Below are 19,522 nucleotides of genomic sequence, written 5' to 3'. Positions count from 1 at the left end.
AATGATTCTTGCCAAACATTTCCTTTGTGTTTTTCTACCATTGTAGTAGGTGCACATGCTTGTTTAACATGTTTATTGGAAATATACTATTTGATCTTTTTATAGCCAAGTATGTCTTTTAGGTAGTTCCAGGTCAAGGAAAGATAAGAAAAAATTGTTATAGTTAGTTTTTCCTACTATAAATTTGGTTCTGAAATTTATGAAGGGGCATTTCTTTCAATCTGAGTAGCATCTACTATTCTAGAATTCTACATATCTAGTATTTAGCAATGGAAGAAGATACTTCTGCAAATGTACATGCATTAAAATATTTGAGGCTACGTTTGAAGTATGATTACATCTAACTTTCATTTGGAAAAATGTAGTCCCTATATCAACCCTAAACCTTGAGGCTTGTTATACCTCCCTAGCTGAGTACAGTAATAGGTATATTCTGAGAGCTTGACAAACATATCTTGCAGAGGTGGGTTTCAGCAGATTCTGACCAGCTCTGGAGAACTGGTAGTGGAAATTCTGAGGAGTTCAGAGAACCGGTAGTAAAAATTCTGACTGGTCCTGCCTCCATCTATTCTCTGCCTCCAGAGTCCCAGCTGATCAGGAGGAAATGGGGATTTTGCAGTAACATTCCCCTGGATTGGGGAGGGAATGGAGGTTTTACAGTATCCTTCCCCTGCCACACCCACCAAGCAATGCCATGCCCACCAAGCCATACCACACCCACCAAGCTACGCCCACAGAACCAGTAGTAAAAATTTTTGAAACCCACCACTTGTCAGGCCTGGAAACCATACTAGGCCGTAGGTTTCCAGACGCTGCCACATTTCTCCCCTGAGGGGAAGAAGGAGGGGTGATGGGTATGGTTACATTCTTTAAGCGGTCAAGGTCAGATTGTGTTCGCATCTGCAGAAGGAGTGGCAAGAGGAGGTTTCGAATAAAGTGGAAGAACGTTGGACCATGTGACTGGCAAAGGGGTTAGGGGGGTGAGACTCTTGGGGTTTGTATAACTGAGAAAAGAATCCGGAAGTTTCAGTTTTGGAATTTCACTCATCGTGTGCCAGTTTCCTTATGCTAGTAAAGAACTTTGAAAGACAATGGCTTCAGAGGTTTTTTTTTGCAGAAGAGGTTTTTCTGGAACCTTGACACCACTGCTATCTTGTTGCTCAGGGTTGGCTACATTCATTCACAATTTTTACCTGTCTGTAATATTGCAAGATCTAACACAGCTTGGACTCTTGATGAGGAAAAGCATTACAGATAGTTCTTGACTTACAACATTTTGTTTAGTGACCATTTTGAGTTACAACAGCACTGGAAAAAATGGCATAGTCAGAGGTGGGTTTCAGCAGGTTCTAACCAGTTCTAGAGAATCAGTAACTGAAATTTTGAGTAGTTTGAAGAGCCGGTAGTAAAAATTCTTACTGGCCCCGCCCCCATCTATTCTCTGCCTCTCAAGTCCCAGCTGATTGGGAGGAAATGGGGATTTTGCAGTAACCTTCCCCTGGAGTGGGGTGGGAATGGAGATTTTACAGTATCCTTCCTCTGCCATGCCCAGCAAGCCCACCAAACCATGCCATGCCCACCAAGCCACACCCACAGAACTGGTAGTAAGAAAATTTGAAACCCACCACTGGGCATAGTGGAATATGAGCAATGTTGAATAGTTCTGAGTTATGCAGGTTGAGAGCCAGTTTGGTCTGTGGTCAAGGCAGCAGGCTAGAAAGCAGGAGAGAGTCTGAGTTCAATTACCCCTCAGGCACGAAAGCCAGTTGGGTGACTTTGGGCCGATCACTCTCTCTCAGCCCAGCACACCTCGCAGGATTGTTGTTGTGAGGAAATAGGAAAAGGAAAGAATATTAGGTATGTTCACCACCATTATTACAGAAATAATAAAAATGGGCTAAAAATAAATAAATGAAATGAAGTGATTTTGCTGTTTTGAAATTTATATATTTTAATCAAGCTTTTTAAAAATACCGTATTAATAAATTTCCCTCTTGTTTACTTCTTTGGTCTGACTTTTGAAAGCTTTTTATCATATTATGATGTTGTAAAAATTATTTATCTCTTTGTATATCAGCTAATGTTTGCTAAGAAAGAGGGAAACTATATATCTTGCACATCTGACTCCCAGATCTGACTTGCACAAATTCAGAAAATGACTAGATAGCAGCAAGGAGATACAAAACCTCTAACCTTCTGCCATATGTTGATCGTCTGTGCCATTGTTTTCTCACATATTCAGCACTGACATTCTTCCATCATTCTTATCTGTGTTTTGTTTCTTGGCTATGACTGTTATATAAAGGATATTACAAAACTGTCCTGCTTATTTTATTAGGAGATATAATGTATATGAAATTTTGTAAGTTTTGCTTTTCTTGCAATAATTGTTTGAAAACAATTGATCTTTTGTAGTTAAACAAGATATCTCAAATCCCATTTCAAAATTAGACTCCATATTGGAGGCCATCTGGGAATTCCATTGCTCCAGAATTGTAAAATAGTTCCGTTTTCTAAATCACAAACATTGTTATCCTGTTATTACATTTTGGGGGTTACATTTTGTATGTATGCTTGCATCCATACATCCATACATAGCAATCAAAGGCCTTCATATCACATTTCAGACATTTTCTCTTTCCCAATTTCATTGTGTCTTTGATCATCTGGGGGGTAAATATCATTGGATATGAGGATACTTTATACCACACCGGTATTCCACTACTGATGTGTATGAAATTATAGAATCCAGAGGAGACTGGTTGGCCTTTAGCCTCACAGTCCTGCACAGTGCAAGAAATTCACTGAATGTTGTTGCGTTCACCCTCTTATTTCAAAACCTTCAGCAAGGAAGAGCTGATTACTTTCTTAGAGGATTAGATTAATTGTGAAATTATTGTTAATAAGTTTCCTATTGTGAAATTATTGTTAATAAGTTTCCTACAATTAACCAGTAAAGAGCAGGTCTTTGCCTTCTTCACTGTGCCAATTCTGCCAGTCAAGTATTGAAGCAATGTTGTTTGGCTTCTCTTGGCAATTTTTCTCTATAGTCCTACTGTCCTATAGATTACATCTAGAGGTTTGCAAGGAAGAACCCAAAGTAATTGACTGCATTCCAACAGTATGCCAATGTTATGTCTTTGGCTTAAAGGATGTTTATAGATGTTGTTTAGCCTCTTGAACTAATCAGGTGAAGAGAACCTACCAGCTCTTTGAGCAAAGTTCATCTATTCTGTGAATAATTGTATCGGGCATCAATCTTAAAAACTTGAATACTATCAATTTATTATGTGCTTGTTTGGTTTTAGTTTAGTATGTTAGAAAGATTTACTCTTTGTAACTTAGTGTTTATTCCTTAGCTTTTGTGCAAAACTAAGTCACTGAAGTTTATTTAATAAATCATAGTTAAGCAGGATTTCATATAATCTGTAAACATCTATGTAACATACTGTTTTCAGAAGAATTTCATATGATGGAAAAACGTAGAAACATCATAATAACTATAAGATCAAATTTAAAAAACAGTGGCATTGATTTTGATTCAATGGGTTTTTTTAAATAAACCTTATATTTTAAGTTCTTTTCCCTCTAAAGTAATGATTACTTTAAAATTAATAGTTTTTAGAAATGCATATTGAAAAACAACATTTAAATACTAGCTGTTCTTTTTCTTTCCAAAGGGATATAAATATAGCTCAAATGTTTTTGTCTGTTGGCAATTGAACTGTATCATATTTTAAATTCCAGAGTGTTTTTTAAAAATCAGATTATCTGCTCTGTTCAGTGATATACTAATTGCATGTTTGAAATTGCATGGAAAAAGGGTTCCTGTTTCAGATTACTATTCATACAAGAAATACCGTATCTAAGGAAATTCTGGAGACTTAAAACCTCTCGTAAAAGAACAATCACGCCATGCATGATTGACCTGCACAGACCTGCTAAAACATGGTTGCTTTATACGATATACACTCGATCTAATGAGTCACATGCTTACTAAATCCAATCTCCAAATGCCAAAGTTATTATGTTCAACTCAAGGAAGCTAATTAATACAATCTTTTGCTGAACTAGCATTTCAGTATTAACTGAGATTGTTGAAATAATCTTCAAAATGTAGAGCTTCAGTCAGTGAAGAATAAATTACATCTAGCTCATTAAAATTAATGGGATCTGTGTATATAAATTTATCATTACAGAGCATCATGTTTAATGACCAATACTAGTACTTTCTGTAAGAGGCAAATACCAATGCAAATATTTTTCTTCCCTCAAACATGTGGAATTAATCATTTTAACATTAACTTATACTTCTTTAAGGAAATCTACCCTTGGATTTTGTTTCCAATTTATTTGCTTCCCCGACCTAAAAGCCATTCCCCTTTGCATCAGTTATGCATGGCCAGTTATATCCATACTCCTAAATATCAGTTTTTTGAAGTAGAACAGAATCTCAATTTCTGTGGTCAGCTGACATATCATGCACCACTGATACTGTAGAGGTGGGAGAATATTACTTAGGACAAAGTAGCAGTACAGATTGCTACAATTCTGAAAACTTCACTCATATAACAATTTGCTTATATGATTGCTAAGCATATCAACACTAAAAGATACACATTTATGCAGTTTAATATGTTTTGGAGATTTTTTTTCCTTTTGTTTACTATATTTTATTGGATTCTTGTTTTGATATTATAATATATCAAATCATATAATTTAACAATTGCAGTGATTCACTTCATAAGTGTGGCAAAAAAGGTCATAAAATGGGGCAAGACTCACTTAACAAATTTTTCACTTAGCAACATAAATTTGGGGCTCAATTGTAGTCATAACTTGAGGACTATCTGTATTGAACAAAGCCAAAATCAAACCAACCACATTATGGCATAGCAGATGAACTCAACAGAAACCCATAAATTCATCAGTCAAAGGGAATTCAATTATTTTTTTTTAAATTTGAATTTATATCCCGCCCTTCTCCGAAGACTCAGGGCGGCTTACATTGTGTTAAGCAATAGTCTTCATCCATTTGTATATTATATACAAAGTCAACTTTTATTGCCCCCAACAATCTGGGTCCTCATTTTACCTACCTTATAAAGGATGGAAGGCTGAGTCAACCTTGGGCCTGGTGGGACTTGAACCTGCAGTAATTGCAAGCAGCTGTGTTAATAACAGACAGACTTAGTCTGCTGAGCCACCAGAGACCCCTGATTATTATGATCCATAAGGCTTACATGGAGGCAGTCTTGTTGATCTGTGCATGCTGGACATGTGTGAAAATGCTAAAGTGATATCAGGTAACAAGGGAGAAATACACATTACTCAATGTGTCATTCCTTATACCCGCTTTCTCCTCTCTGGTGCCCCCTAGATGTGCACGATAATCCCCTTCATTGCCAACTCCCCCTAGAACTAATCTGTAGGGTAAAAATATGATATTGTCTCCTTAAAACATCTCTTATCATCTCTTTGGGATAGTTTCTGAAGCATATAAGTATGGAAAGTCATACAATGTAACATGACATTTTATATATAAAGCAGTACATAAATACAGATAAATGTTATTTCCAGTTAATGCTCTTCAGATTTCTAGGAGAATAAGTCCATTAAGTCATAAGTTATAAAACTTATGTGTGATGTATAACTTGGTCTGGTTGATGTAGCATATGGACATCACATTTTGCCCAAGAAGTGTATTTAGGATCAAGCTCTTTCAGACTTTGCTGACACAGTAGTTTGATTAGTTTTAGTATTTGCTCCTTTCCCATGAATATACAGCATTTCCTGTCAGAGAGAAGCTAGTTTAGTCACAATTTCCAAAAGTAGGTAGATTTCATAACAGGAAAACTAGTTCTGACTCATCTCTGTAATCTTTCGCATTAAAAGTAACATTGAGGTCTTGAAAGAAATTGGAGGGACATAACACTAAAAGAGAAATGTGAGTCCTTCTTATGTTCCTTTTCTGAAAAGGAACAACCTGACTAGGAAAATAATTGGCTATGTATATATAAAAGCTTGTGTGGACAATGTAGACAAGCAAAAATTTAATTCTGCTTTTGTAAATTCACCTCTCATAAAAATGTACATATCTTTTCTTTTATGTACACTGAGAGCATATGCACCAAGACAAATTCCTTGTGTGTCCAATCACACTTGGCCAATAAAAAAAATTCTATTCTATTCAGTTAATATGTTGCTCTGGTGTTATTATATTCTATAAAATGCATTCTCTTCATATGCTAGAAGCATTTATTATAAAAAGGAAAAGCCATATGACCATTACAGTAATAAATGACCCAAATCCATTTTGAGGCAATACTCGGATTAGGACAACTGAAAGTTTAAGATTAGGAGGTGGGTTTCTGAGTTTTAACCAAGGTCTTCATTGAGCAAGATGATTAAATATTCAGAAGCAAAAAAAAAAAGGAGTTGGGGGGCAGGAAATAATGTAACGGATGTCAAGATCATGCCTGTAGTAGGTTAATCTTAGCTGATTGGGAAAATCTGCAGACAAGCAAATTAGATCTTCAAAGGCATATGAATGATATATATAGGATATACTGAGGGGGCTCACAAATGAGTAATTGTTGCACACCATATGCATTCCATTTTTGAATTTTTTTTTTTTAAATTCAGTTGTAGTTTACAAAGGCGCTCCTCTCTCCTCTTTATTTTGCAGTCCGGAGGCCTCGTGCTCCACTACCACTGCTATTGATTCTACGGTGCGAGCTATTTAAATGCATCTCGATAGGCTTTTAATGAACTAATAGAAAAGCGGCTATCACAAATGAAGATGAAACAAAGGAGATGTGGAAGAAAAAGAAAAGATAGGTAGGACTACCTAGAAATATAAGAATGGAAATTGGTGTGTCCTTTAATCTAAGCACCCATAGACTTTGACCACTCCGTAAACCAAATGCTTCTGTAGGAAATGATTGTGTAATTTTAGCCTCTATAGTCTTTGTTTGCTCCACCAGTATTTAGGCACACAGCAGGTATCATTCACATGTGTCCGCTCTAGAAACGCTCCTTCCTCAATGTTCCTGAAGAGATTCACTATCAAGACTTGAATCAGCAAGGTCACACTGTAAGCACCACACAATTGGGGTATTAACCAATGGTGGGTTGCTACCGGTTTGCACTGGTTCGTGTGAACCATTAGCAAAAATATGGCCAAGGTCGCCGAACGTTAACAATGACCAGCTGGCCATGCCCCTGAACCAGTCTCCCGCTCGCCGCTCGCTCGCCGCAGCTGCCATGTTCGGTCGCCACCATGTTTTTTGCGCACGCGCATCCCATTGCCTTGCAAGCCCGATCACGATGTGGAAGTGCCTGGTCTTCCAACCGCCCCATCCCCACCCTCTGGAGCAGCCTTGTGTTGTGCTACCTGGCTGCCTTGGGAGCGAGAGGGATAAAGAGGCCCGCTGGCAGCCCGAAGCATTGCTTGCTTTGCTCTCCCGTCTCCGCTCTTGCAAGTTTCACTGCCCTTTCTCTTGCTGTGCAGACCTCCCAATCTTTGAAACTGCAGCTTCTCCCTAAATGAGAAAGCTGGCTGCAAGATGAGGGGAGCCGAGAAAAGGCAGGGGAAGCAGGTGAGCAAAGCAAGCGAGTGAACCTTTACCTGCTGGCCTCCTTATTTCCTCTCGCTGCTGAGTGAAAAGGAGGATGCCCCTTGTGCGCGTGCCTCCTGGGCTTTGCCTGGATGTGCTGCCTCTAAAGCAGAGGTCTTCAAACTTGGCAGAATTCTGGGAGGTGAAGTCCACAAGTCTTAAAGCTGGTAAGTTTGAAGACCTCTGCTCTAAAGCGGTGAGTTAAAAAATGAGGCGGGCGGGGGGGGGGGGGAGGAAGAAAAAAAGGAGATTTGTTAGGGCAAGCCAAGCAGCTGTTGCTCTGGGAGGACCTGCATCCTTTGGTCACTTTTGTTTCCCCTCTGTTAAAGCCCGTGCCTCAGGAAAGAGAAGAGGGGGCTTCAGCCCTGCAGGTGCCGCGAGGGGAACGGCAGGCTCGTGAGGGAGGGGGAAAGAAGAAGAGAGCGAGACTGCAACAAGAGAGGGGGAAAGAGGAAGGCGCAGTTGTGATGTTGGTGCTCAGGGCCGCAAGGCAGTCTCAAACCCCTTCCTGTGCCAGGGAAGTGGATGGCTCTGTCGTCTATCAGGTTTGCACGTGCGCGCGTGCGTGCACACACACACACAAACACACACACACAAACACACACACACACGAGAGAAAGAAGGGGGGAGAAAGAGAGCGATGACAAAGAGAGAGATGGAGAAAGAGAGAAAAAGGGAGAAAGATGAGAGAGAAAGGGGGAGAAAGAGAGGGAGAAAGATGTGTGGGGGAGAGAGAGAGAGAGATGAGAAAGAGAATACGAGAGAAAGAGAGGGATACAGATGAGAGAGAAAGCGAGGAGGAGAAAGAGAGAGATGAGAACGAGAGGGAGGGAATAAGAAGAAATGAGTGGAAACTAATGAAGAAGCATCCTAGAACTAAGGAGAAATTTCCTGACAGTTAGAACAATTAATCAGTGGAACAACTTGCCTCCAGAAGTTGTGAATGCTCCAACACTGAAAGTTTTTAAGAAGATGTTGGATAACCATTTGTCTAAAGTGATGTAGGGTTTCCTGCTTAAGCAGGGGCTTGGACTAGAAGACCTCCAAGGTCTCTTCCCATTCTGTTATTCTATTCTATTCTAAATCTATTTCTACTATAGCTTTGTTTTTTCCCCCTAAACTGTATTAACTTTTTAAAAGCATAAAATCCTACACCACTTCAGACAAGTGGTTATCCAACCTCTTCTTAGAAACTTCCAGTGTTGGAGCATTCACAACTTCTGGAGGCAAGTTGTTCCACTGATTAATTGTTCTAACTGTCAAAATATTTATCCTTAGTTCTAAGATGCTTCTTCATTAGTTTCCACCCATTTCTTCTTATCCTTCCCTCAGGTGCTTTGGAAAACAGCTTGACTCCCTTTTCTTTGTGGCAACCCATGAAATATTGGAATAGTCCTTCTTTTCATTAAACTAGACATGTAAATTAGAACACTTGCTAAGCAACTGGCCATTAAGCGAGGACCATTTGTATTTGTTTTGCTTTAAGGGTTCAGAGCTGTATGGAATCTGGTTCCCTTTGACCCTTTGGGGGATTGCAAAAGGTTCAGATGGGGGAATCCTTGTAGGGGGAACTAGGATCGTGACCCCCTAGCCACGCCCACACAGTCACATGACCGACAAGCCACGCTCACCCAGTCACATGACCGACAAGCCACACCTACACAGTCACGTGACTGACAAGCCATGCCCACCAAACAAGCCACGCCCACAGAACTGGTAGTAAAAAAAATTTGGAACCCACCCCTGGTATTAACTGTTAACTTTCTAGCATCTTCCTGTTGCCCCCCCACCCCCCACCCCGTATCTTCCTACAGTCTTCCTGCAAGCATGTCCATATATATTCAATTGTGTTTCACTGCAGGTTATAAAATAACATATTGTATTATATTTATAACAAAACACAAAAGATATAATTTTGAAAAAAAATAACCAGTCGCCATTAGCTGGATTGAAATGGGTAAGTAACATATCTGCCCATACTTTACTGAAGTGTTTTTCAAAGTATAGTCTGAGGACACCCAAGGGGTCCTCGAAATCACAATGAGTTGCCACCCTATGCTGAAAAATAATACAATATTAAAATCCCATCAAACAAGAGAAGAGCAACAAAAATGATTAGGGGACTGGAGGCTAAAACATATGAAGAACGGTTGCAGGAACTGGGTATGTCTAGTTTAATGAAAAGAAGGACTAGGGGAGACATGATAACAGTGTTCCAATATCTCAGGGGCTGCCACAAAGAAGAGGGAGTCAAGCTATTCTCCAAAGCACCTGAGGATAGAGTAAGAAGCAATGGGTGGAAACTAATCAAGGAGAGAAGCAACTTAGAACTAAGGAGAAATTTCCTGACAGTTAGAACAATTAATCAGTGGAACAACTTGCCTGCAGAGGTTGTGAATGCTCCAACACTGGAAATTTTTAAGAAGATGTTGGATAACCATTTGTCTGAAGTGATGTAGGGTTTCCTGCCTAAGCAGGGGGTTGGAGCAGAAGACCTCCAAGGTCCCTTCCAACTCTCTTAATATTATTGACTGTGTCAATCTTAATTTTTAATATGGTAAATATCAATAAATATAATCCATAGAAACAAAGGACCTCTTTTGAGGTCCTCCATAATTTTTAACAGTGAAAAGGAGTCTGACAGAAGAAAAGTTAAAGAAACACTTTAATTTTAAAAACACTCCCTAGGGAATAAACAATACTTTTATTGCCTAGGGAGTGAATATTAAAACACAGTTTTAGCAGCCGTATAGCCTGAGAAATATCAAACATTTTAAGAACTTAGAATTTCCTTTTTCAAACACCATTCAACTCTGCACTCCTGATTAATTTCTTAATCTTAAAAACTGCCGTATAGACTGCCTTACTTTAATTCCCACAAAGGTTCTCAATTGGAACTTGACCAAGGCTTTAAATCGCCTGCAGTCCTAAGAGCTGCTCTGAAGCAGACCTTTCACCAGGTGCTTCTTTACTTGCTTGCTTCTGGGGACTGACCCTGGCCTGTCCCTTTGAATTCTACAACAACAAGCCTTGCTTCAATATTCTAAATTATTTTTCTTAAGCTTCTTTGTTACGCAGAGAGCAGCCCCTGATGATACAATAGGCATTGCAGTGGAATACTCGCAAGAATTCCATTGTGCAGAAATCGCAAATACACATTTACAGCCTGTATTATCAGGTCTCGCTGAAGTGTTTGGTCAAAAGACAGTTGTACGGGATGAAGGGTGTGTGTGTGAATCTGCCAGAGTTGGTTCCAGTGTCCATGCGTGTGCCGGAAGTGCAGGTTTGGTGGAGTAGAATGGAATGGAATGGAATGTTCTCTGTAGTTTTCCAAGAACAAAAACAGCTGGGCAAGAAGCTACTGAGACGGTTTCTAACTTTGAAAAATAAACGCCACACAACTGTTTAACCATTGGCATCTCTTCTCATAAAGCTCTATTTGGAATGTTTCTTTTGACGGGAAGAAACAGTTCTTTGTTTCTTATCTCCCCCCCCCCCTCCTTTCATCGTTGTGCTGCTCCACTCATTTTTGATCAGCCTTTTGAAAAATTCAGCATTTGGGTATTTTTACCGTGATGTTTTGCTCGTGTTTTCTTTCTCCCATCATCCCTCACCTCTCCTGCCCCCACACATGCATTTCCCAGTGGAAAAAAGTAAATGGCAAGCATCATTCTCACTAAACAAAACAAATGTTACTTATTAGAAGTCTCCTGCGGTCAGCGGATGGCTGCCTATAGGGTAACTGGAAGTGGTGTGGCTAACTGAAAGTCTGATGTGTTCAGCCAATTCCCAGATGCTATATTTTCAGCTGGGGATGGAGTTGGTGTTTATTGTAGTAATTTAGAATAATATCATTAAAAAGAGAGGGAGAGAGTAGATTGATTTAGATATTCTGACCATGATTCTGGTTGTACACATTTGGTTTCAGTGAGTTGCCTTGTGTATGTCAGAAGACACATTCAGCTGCTTCTAAGGAATTGAAAAATTAAAATGCAACTATAGAGAGGACACTTGTTATTCATTCATTCATTGTTTAAACTTTTAGACAACTCTCGAAATACTGAATACTGTGATAATTTTTAGATATATTATCTGAAAACCCAGCTCTCTGTAAAAGACTCTCATTCAAGGAAAGGTGGAAGAAAGAAAAGAAAAGAAAAAAGAAAAGAAAAGAAAAGAAAAGGACAACTACCAACAAGGCAGCAGTGAGCGCATTGTTAAGAGGCCTGAAAGAACAAGTTAAGGATAAATCATCATGGAGAAAATCTATATCTGTGGTTGCCAGGAGTTGAAATGACTTGATGGCACATAATCAAACAATCAAACAATCAATAGTAATAATTAAGATAATGGCATTAAAATAGTGACATTAAAATGAACACAATAACATAAAAGGGCATTGGTAAAATCCAAGGCAGCAACTATAAAGTCCAGTACCGTTTAAGTAAAGTCAAATTGGACTTGAAATTTTAAGGACACTCTGAAAAAGAGGTCTTCACTAGGTGTGTGTAGTATTTGTGTGAAGATGGAGACACTTGGGTGAGGCTCCATATGCAGGGAATTCCACAAGCAGGTACTGCAATCAGAGGGACCTCAATTTAAAATCTTCTTTACATCTCTTAACAACAGAGATACTTTAAGATAATCACAATATGTGAAAGTCAGACTGTAAAGATGTCTTAAGACAGTCCCATAATTCCTATGGCTCAGTATTTTTCCAGATCTGTTGAGCTTTATCTGTTATTGTCTCCAAAGGTCTTGTTGTTTGTGTGGGATAGAAAGAGTGCAGCTTCCCCCCACCCCCACCCCCAGCTGAGGTCAGGTAGCTTATGTGTATCTTTCCTTCAGCAAGGATAAGTTTTATATGTGTGTTTTAGTGTTTCCTCAAATCCAGTGTCTAATGCTACATACAGGCCCTGAAGGGGAAAAAAGACGTCAGCTGTAGTTCTCAGAAATCCCAGGTTGTGCCTTCAGTATTCCAAAACTATACTTCTAAGTTATTTTATTATCTCATGGAATTGACTCTATGGGCATTCTTAGACAATAAAAATGGTGCGTGGCTACAGCCCAATACTTTGAAAGGATGTCATCTGCCCTGCTCCACCCCCCCCCCACCCCACCCAGGACACAGAGCAGCTGTGGGCTAGAAAGGAGGATCCTGAAGGATTAAGAGATGGAAGAAAGCAATTTTTCCTGTTCTCTGTTTAATAGGTGTTCAATGTCCATCATTGTGGCCATGTTGAGAATAGACAAAGTTGCTACTTCATAAGACTGCCTAACATGTGTTGTCGGGATTATAATTTATAATCCCGACAGCACATGTTAGGCAGTCTTAAAAATTATAATTTATGTGAAGAAAGGAAAAAGGGAAGACATGGAGAGAGATTAATACTAAAGTAAAACAAAGACACCAGCGACAAACTATTCTGTTTGTTTGCTTGCTTGCTTGTTTGTTTGTTTGTTTATTCACGTTTCTATACCACCCACTCATCTGACTCACAGATAACCTTGTTTGTATCAATTGGTGCAAAGATTGGAATATTAAGTGAAAATAGCTCAATGTAATCCTCTAAGACATCGGGCTAGAAACAGGAATTCTAAACCCATATTAGACATAAAGGCAGCTGGGTGACTTGGGCTCTCAGCTCAAAGAAGAAGGCGATGGCAAACCACTTTTAAAATCTTGCTAAGAAAAATTCAGGGATTGCTCAGGCAGTCATCAGGCACCAACACTGACTTGGATTCAGGTACAATCCTCTAAAGTCAAAAGGTTTTAACAGTCATTCTGGTAAGGGGAAAACTGAAATGCCTTGAATGTTTTCTTGTGGTGTGTTTCCCAACCACCCACTATCCCCTTTCAGCAAACAAGAAAGCAGATTAAGATAATTTTAGCACCTAAATTTCTCAAGCATGCAAGTGTTTATACCAACAAAAATTATAAATTAATATGTTTGTCTGATAATGTTAGCAATTAAAGGAATTAAGGTAGAGCTGAAAGAGGTACCCAGTTGTAAATTGAGCTAAATTAGAATCATAACTCTTCAGGGTGTCTCTCTAGAACAGATAATAAGTGATTGGGCTGCATTGAAAAATGGATAAAAGGCCACTAAGCCCATGCAGTGTATCTTTCCTCACAGAGCAAGCTATAACTCTTCTTCCACAGTCAGCCTCTCATGCTTTATTATAAAATGTGACTGGGGGAGGGGGAAATTCTAAGAAGAAAAACATCAAAGTGTCCCCTTCATTCATTTATACCTCCACCCATTTGTTGATTCATTTCTGAAAGATCTGCAAGAAAAATACCATCATATAGAGCAACTACTGATTTTAATTTAATTGTTGTATTAAGGTAAGACAGTGTGCTTTTCAGAAGCAAGGCTATAATGCTCAATAAACTACAGAAATGTACCTTAACTTGTCATGTTCATTATCTTCAATCGCCTGGATCCCTTCAAGTTTAGTAGCATTATTAGAAAGAATAAACTATTTGCTGGACTCTCCTTCCAGCACTTCTCTCTACCAAGATGAGAATACTTATCATTATTTCTTATAAGGATTTCTTACTTCCTTATCCCCCCTGTTGCTTGTTTTCTGTTCCATCTGTCCTCCTAATTTCTATTTTGACCTTAACCCCAATAAACTTACTTTGGAAGTGATGTCAAGGTAGTTTAAGCAGACACATAGGTCATCTCAAGGCAGAGTTCTTATAAGGCAGAGTTGCCCCATCTTTCCGGCTTTGTGGATCAGCAGGGGAAGAGAGGGGGTGGTTTTGTGTGAGCAGTGCAGTGGTGGGTTGCTATTAGTTCACCCCGGATCAGGCGAACTGTTAGCAGTGGTGGCAAGAGGCTCCACCCACCTGCCTGGAGCGAACTGGTAGCAGCCAAAATTGAAACCCACTACTGAAGCAGTGGCATGTGAACCCACCCACCTGCTGCTAATGCAACTAGGGATGCACATTCACACTCTTGCCCGTCACTTCTGTGGCCCGGTTCTGAACAGCTCAAGGCTTGGTAGTGGGCTGTGGCTAGAGACCCTATCTCTAAGGTCAGTCGGGCTAAGGGAAGGCAAATTAGTGTTCTTCTCATGGTTGATAGACTTCTGGAGAAACTAAATCCAGTATCTCCCTTTTCACCTTTATTCTTAAAGACAAATAGAAGCAACATTTGTAAACACTGAGCGATAAATACACTGATCTACAAATTGAACGGTCACATTTTAGCTAAGGATATTTTGCAAAGATAACAGATTTATCTTATTTGTTTATGGTTCACTATATCCTGCACATCCAGAAATTTTAGTTAACTGAGTAAGCCATGGTTAAATTAACCAAGTGTGTGTATGTTGTGTGAACATTGTACAAGTACTCAGATCATTCTAGGGAGCTTGGAGTTCAAATCGCTCATCCCTGGATGGCCATTGTTCAGTTGCTGTCCCTCAGCCAATTTATTTCACAGGAATAAATTCCACCATGAGCTGATTTTCAAACAAGATACGATATAAGTGTAATAAATATTTAATATTGTCTCTGTGTTCAGAGCTTTAGAATAAAACTTGAAAATAATGCCTTTTTCCTTATATTTTAGACCTTAAGGAACTTTATTTCTCTTTGGAGCTGAAATGAATTTCTTTCTTGCCCCAGCAAAAAGATGGTCCACTGGTCATTTCTTGAAGACAGGAATGCCAAACTTAATCATCACCTCCCATGAAGGTGAATCTCTGCCCACCTTTTGTTGCTCCACATTAAAAATAGTATTGTTCTGACTTCTGCCAATGCAAGCCAGGCAAAGTGGACACCTGTCACACTTCCATCCACTGCAGGCATGCCTGTGGCCCTATTGGCTTGAGGGTGCTGTGACAGGAATGCTACCTCCCTTTCAGACTCTGGCTGGAATGACCACTATATCCTGGGCATTTGGCCTGCCTGCCTGCCACATATACTGGGGACGTCCCTTCCCTTCCCCTGTTCTTGCCTTCCCTCCCCCACAACCTTCTGTTTCATTGGACAACCATGTTCAATATTGGAATGGCTAAGTGGCCATTTTTAAAAAATGTGCAATTTAAGAGTTTTGTCTGTTTCTTCTCCTCATTCAGCTCACATTAAAATTTTACAGCTGTGGGAGCCTCCTCCCTCCCTTCCTTCCTCAGTTGAAATGATTTAATGTTGGATAACCATCTGTCTGAGATGGTGTAGGGTTTCCTGCCTGGGCAGGGGGTTGGACTAGAAGGCCTCCAAGGTCCCTTCCAACTCTGTTGTTATTATTATTATTATAATACTGTAGTAGAACCCCAGGTTCAGATACATATCAGTCACCTGAAAGGGAGATGTCTGGAAATGTTATTTAAAAACAATATAAATATAAGAGTAATGTATTTTCCATAATAAAGATGCATACTGTTGCACAATGCATTTAGAATACAACCCCACTAGAGATTTTTTTTTCCCAGTGCTTCTAGGTTATTTTTACCCCTGCTTACCCTGCTCAGAAAGCCATTCAAGGAGGCTAAAACAAGCACTCAGAGTAACTAATCAGAAGCTGCTGCTAACTGTTAATCGCTTCCAAATCATGTATTGTGAAAAGATATATTGCAAGGCTTATTTTAATTGTTTGTATCTAGTTGACGACTATACAGCACACTGGAACTCTTTATTTTGCATTGCAAATGGACTGAGGTATTAAATTTACAGAGTCAATCATATAACAAGGATTCCATATCCACCAGCTGTATCTCATCTTGCTAATCTGTAGGTTTATTTTTAAAAATATTGTGTGGGGGTGCTTTTAAGAGAAGTCACATAGTTCTTCCCTCCCCCCCCCAGCAAATGGATTCCTTGTTGTGTTGTGGAGAGTGATAAATTGATACCACATGTCCCTTCCAGACAAAAAGCCTCTGTACTCCAGGCGAGGTGCATGCAGCTGCTGTCTGAATTAATGGGCAAGTCCCATAAGGTAAACACAGCATGGAAGAGACTGAAACAGAAACTGAGCTCAGAAGAGTGGGGAAATTTTTGTTGAAAAGGATCTGCCAATGTTCCTAAACTAAAGAAATAAAGAACAAACAAGTGAAACACTTGCAAATAGAATTCTGAAATATGAGAAACAGTGGTTCTGATCGAGTCAGCAAAATTGTAAACAGTCCTCCACTGTCCTTATAAAACTTATGAACGAACACAGCAAAGCACATTCAGTGCGTACATTTCACTATTTGTAACAGGATAGGTAATTCCACTAAGGAGTGTTCCTTATGATTGGGAGAAAGGACGCATGTTTTCTGTGGGAATGTAATTAGCAATAGCACTGAGTCGTATATACTGCTTCACTGTGCTTTACAGCCCCCTCTAAGGGGTTTGCAGAGTCAGCATATTGCCCCCAACAATCTGGACCCTCATTTTACCTACCTCGGAAGGATGGAAGGCTGAGTCAACCTTGAGCTGGTCAGAATCGAACTGCTGTCAGTTGGCAGAATTAGCCTACAATACTGCATTCTGACCAATGCGCCACCACGGCTCGTAACGTGTATAACTTTTGCCTTTCTCTTTTTCCTACCATTTTGTTTAATATTTCTTCTGCAAAGCTTCAGTTTATATTTCAAAGGAAATCTTCATTGGTGCGAGTAGAGCATTGCTCTCTGTGCAAATAACAATTTTAGAGAGGAACTCAAGTTCCCAGAATTGCTCAGGCTGCTTGGTGGCTGTTGTTGACATAACACAATATGTGCACATTGGCCCTAGAAATTACGCTAACTGTACCGTGCCTGGAAGCGTGGCAGAGAGGGATCCCTGGTGCTTCTGATCTTTGGGACAGATTTGATCCAGTGGTGGGTTGCTACCGGTTCACACCGGATTGGGCACTGGCGGGAGGCTCTGCCAACCCATCTGGATGCCCATGTGCTTCGCGCGCATGAGTGGACCAGTAGCAACGGGATTTGGAACCTGCCCCTGGTTTGCTCCCAGGATGGAATGTTGCACTTCAGTGTTGAAATGCAGGAACCTTATATGAGCTAGTGGAGACGATATTTAGCTTGAAAGGGAACTACTAGTGTTCATTCAGATTGACTCAGGTTGGTTTTCAGTAGTTATAAATGCAGGGGAAGGTAGTGTACATTTGTTTTAAGAAACTAATTCATTCAACAATCACCTAGTATTGCCCATCAGCAAGAAACAATGTAAGTAACAATTACTGTGAAGTAAGAAATGAATATGAAGTGGTTTTTTTTTACTACTAACTACTTTTGTGTGAGGAAGAAATTGAACAAAACCATAACCAAAACTACTAAAATTAGACTGGTCTATTACAATAAGGTGTTAGTTTCTTCTCCCACTGAGACAACGTGGTTCTCCGCCCATAACCAAAACACAGGATTTGATAGATAGGAGGTTGGCTTTAGGTAAAGCTCAAGTCTTATGGTTGTAATAGCTTGGTTTTTGTCACTCAGGCTAAACACATTTGAACTGTGTCTTAATCTGAATATTTGTTGGGTAAAAGCCTGACACTTTGACACACAGTTGCATTAATGTTCCAAAATTCAGTAAATTATATAAAATTTTCATCAAACTCTGTGCAGTGTAATCCACTCTGATCCAATGCAGAGATGATTATTATTACTTTTATTGTTTTATTACTATATTTTATTACTTTTATTACTATAACCTACTACAGACAACTGAAAGGTTTCGAGAGCTTACACATAGATGGAGGTACACAGTAGGGCTATAATCCTTCCGGGGGGGAAAAAACAAAAAAACTCACTCATAGAAAATTTGTAGGCACCCATTAGAATACTTGCAGAGCTCGGAACCAAAGCCATAAACTGGCAAAGTGAAAAGAAAACACTCCAGAGCTTTTACTTTATTGAAGGTGTGCATTTATACTTACAAAGGGAGAATGACATTTGGTATGTATTTATATTTGCTTGAAGTGATAGTTTATTTTATTTATTGTTTGTCAAATTTACGTAGCTCCCCATCTTATGAAAAAGCGATTCCAGGCAACAGACAACAGTATATATCTGCTGTGATCAAGAGACAAAACCCTGGCTTTGAATTTTATTACTTTTTTTCCCTTTACTGGACCTGGCCTTAGACAAAACATTTTTATGTACTTAAACGATGAATAAAAAGCACGTAGACTGCATGTCTTTGCACACTCCAGATGTTTTTCATTAACTTAATGTCATCCTGCTTCTTTATGTCAGATGTAGCAATGCCAATGTGAATCATCGAGCTTGAATGACAATCCCCGTTGTACATTATAAAATAATTTTTTTTTTAAAAAAAATCAGCAATTTGTGAATTCCTACTATTCTGTTTTCAAAACATGTTTTCTAAAACATTTCACTTTTCCACATGGATATGATCCACATCTGCCAGTAGTTTTTAAGTACCTCCTTATGTTTAAAGAGACCCAGTCATACTGTGGTTTCCTCAAGATTCTTATCTCCAAAATACTTTTAAGGTTTTGACACGCACAGCACAAAGCTGCTCATTTTAATTGTTAAAGTAACAAGGACCAACTTCGGAAGCATCCATCCAGGACTTGCAAATGACATGGCTGCCTTAGCAATCTGAAAAGAGGGGCTTCGCCTAGGCCTCAGTGCTTTGTAAAGAACTAGCTTTGCTTTGCACAATTGGACTATATTTGGACTATATAGGCTGTAATCCTACCAGTCTCATCTTCCTTTGGGTGTGTCCAGACAGAGGGTTGCAGCAGTAACAACCACAAGGCATTCTGCCTTTGCCACCTTTCCCGACTTATTCTGCCTTTCCTTTTATTTATTTTTTCTGATATGGTAATTAAAATCGCTAGAAGAAATGTGCAGGATTTTTATTATTGGAAGAAATCTTTCAGTCGGTTCTCTGAAAAATTCTGAGAGTGTGGTTTGATATTTTGACAATAAAAGCCTTA

General features: G+C 39.4%; 1 protein-coding gene across 2 annotated transcripts in view; it reads left to right on the top strand.

Moving 5' to 3' along the window:
• Positions 1–19,522, top strand: part of FOXO3 (forkhead box O3) — a 141,831-nt gene that overhangs the window by 105,057 nt on the left and 17,252 nt on the right. The window contains exon 1 of one of the 2 annotated variants that reach the window (XM_058174262.1): positions 15,217–15,327. The exons of the other annotated variant lie outside the window; for it this stretch is intronic. Within the exon in view, the coding sequence (XP_058030245.1) occupies positions 15,322–15,327 (6 nt within the window). The 5' untranslated portion in view covers positions 15,217–15,321. Of the gene's footprint in view, positions 1–15,216; positions 15,328–19,522 lie in introns of those variants that run through there. 2 annotated transcript variants of the gene reach the window in all.

The sequence above is a fragment of the Ahaetulla prasina genome, chromosome 1 (assembly GCF_028640845.1).
Source record: "Ahaetulla prasina isolate Xishuangbanna chromosome 1, ASM2864084v1, whole genome shotgun sequence".
NCBI lineage: Eukaryota > Metazoa > Chordata > Lepidosauria > Squamata > Colubridae > Ahaetulla > Ahaetulla prasina.
The sequence above is the reverse complement of the archived record's forward strand: the minus strand, read 5'-3'. Positions and strand labels throughout refer to the sequence as shown.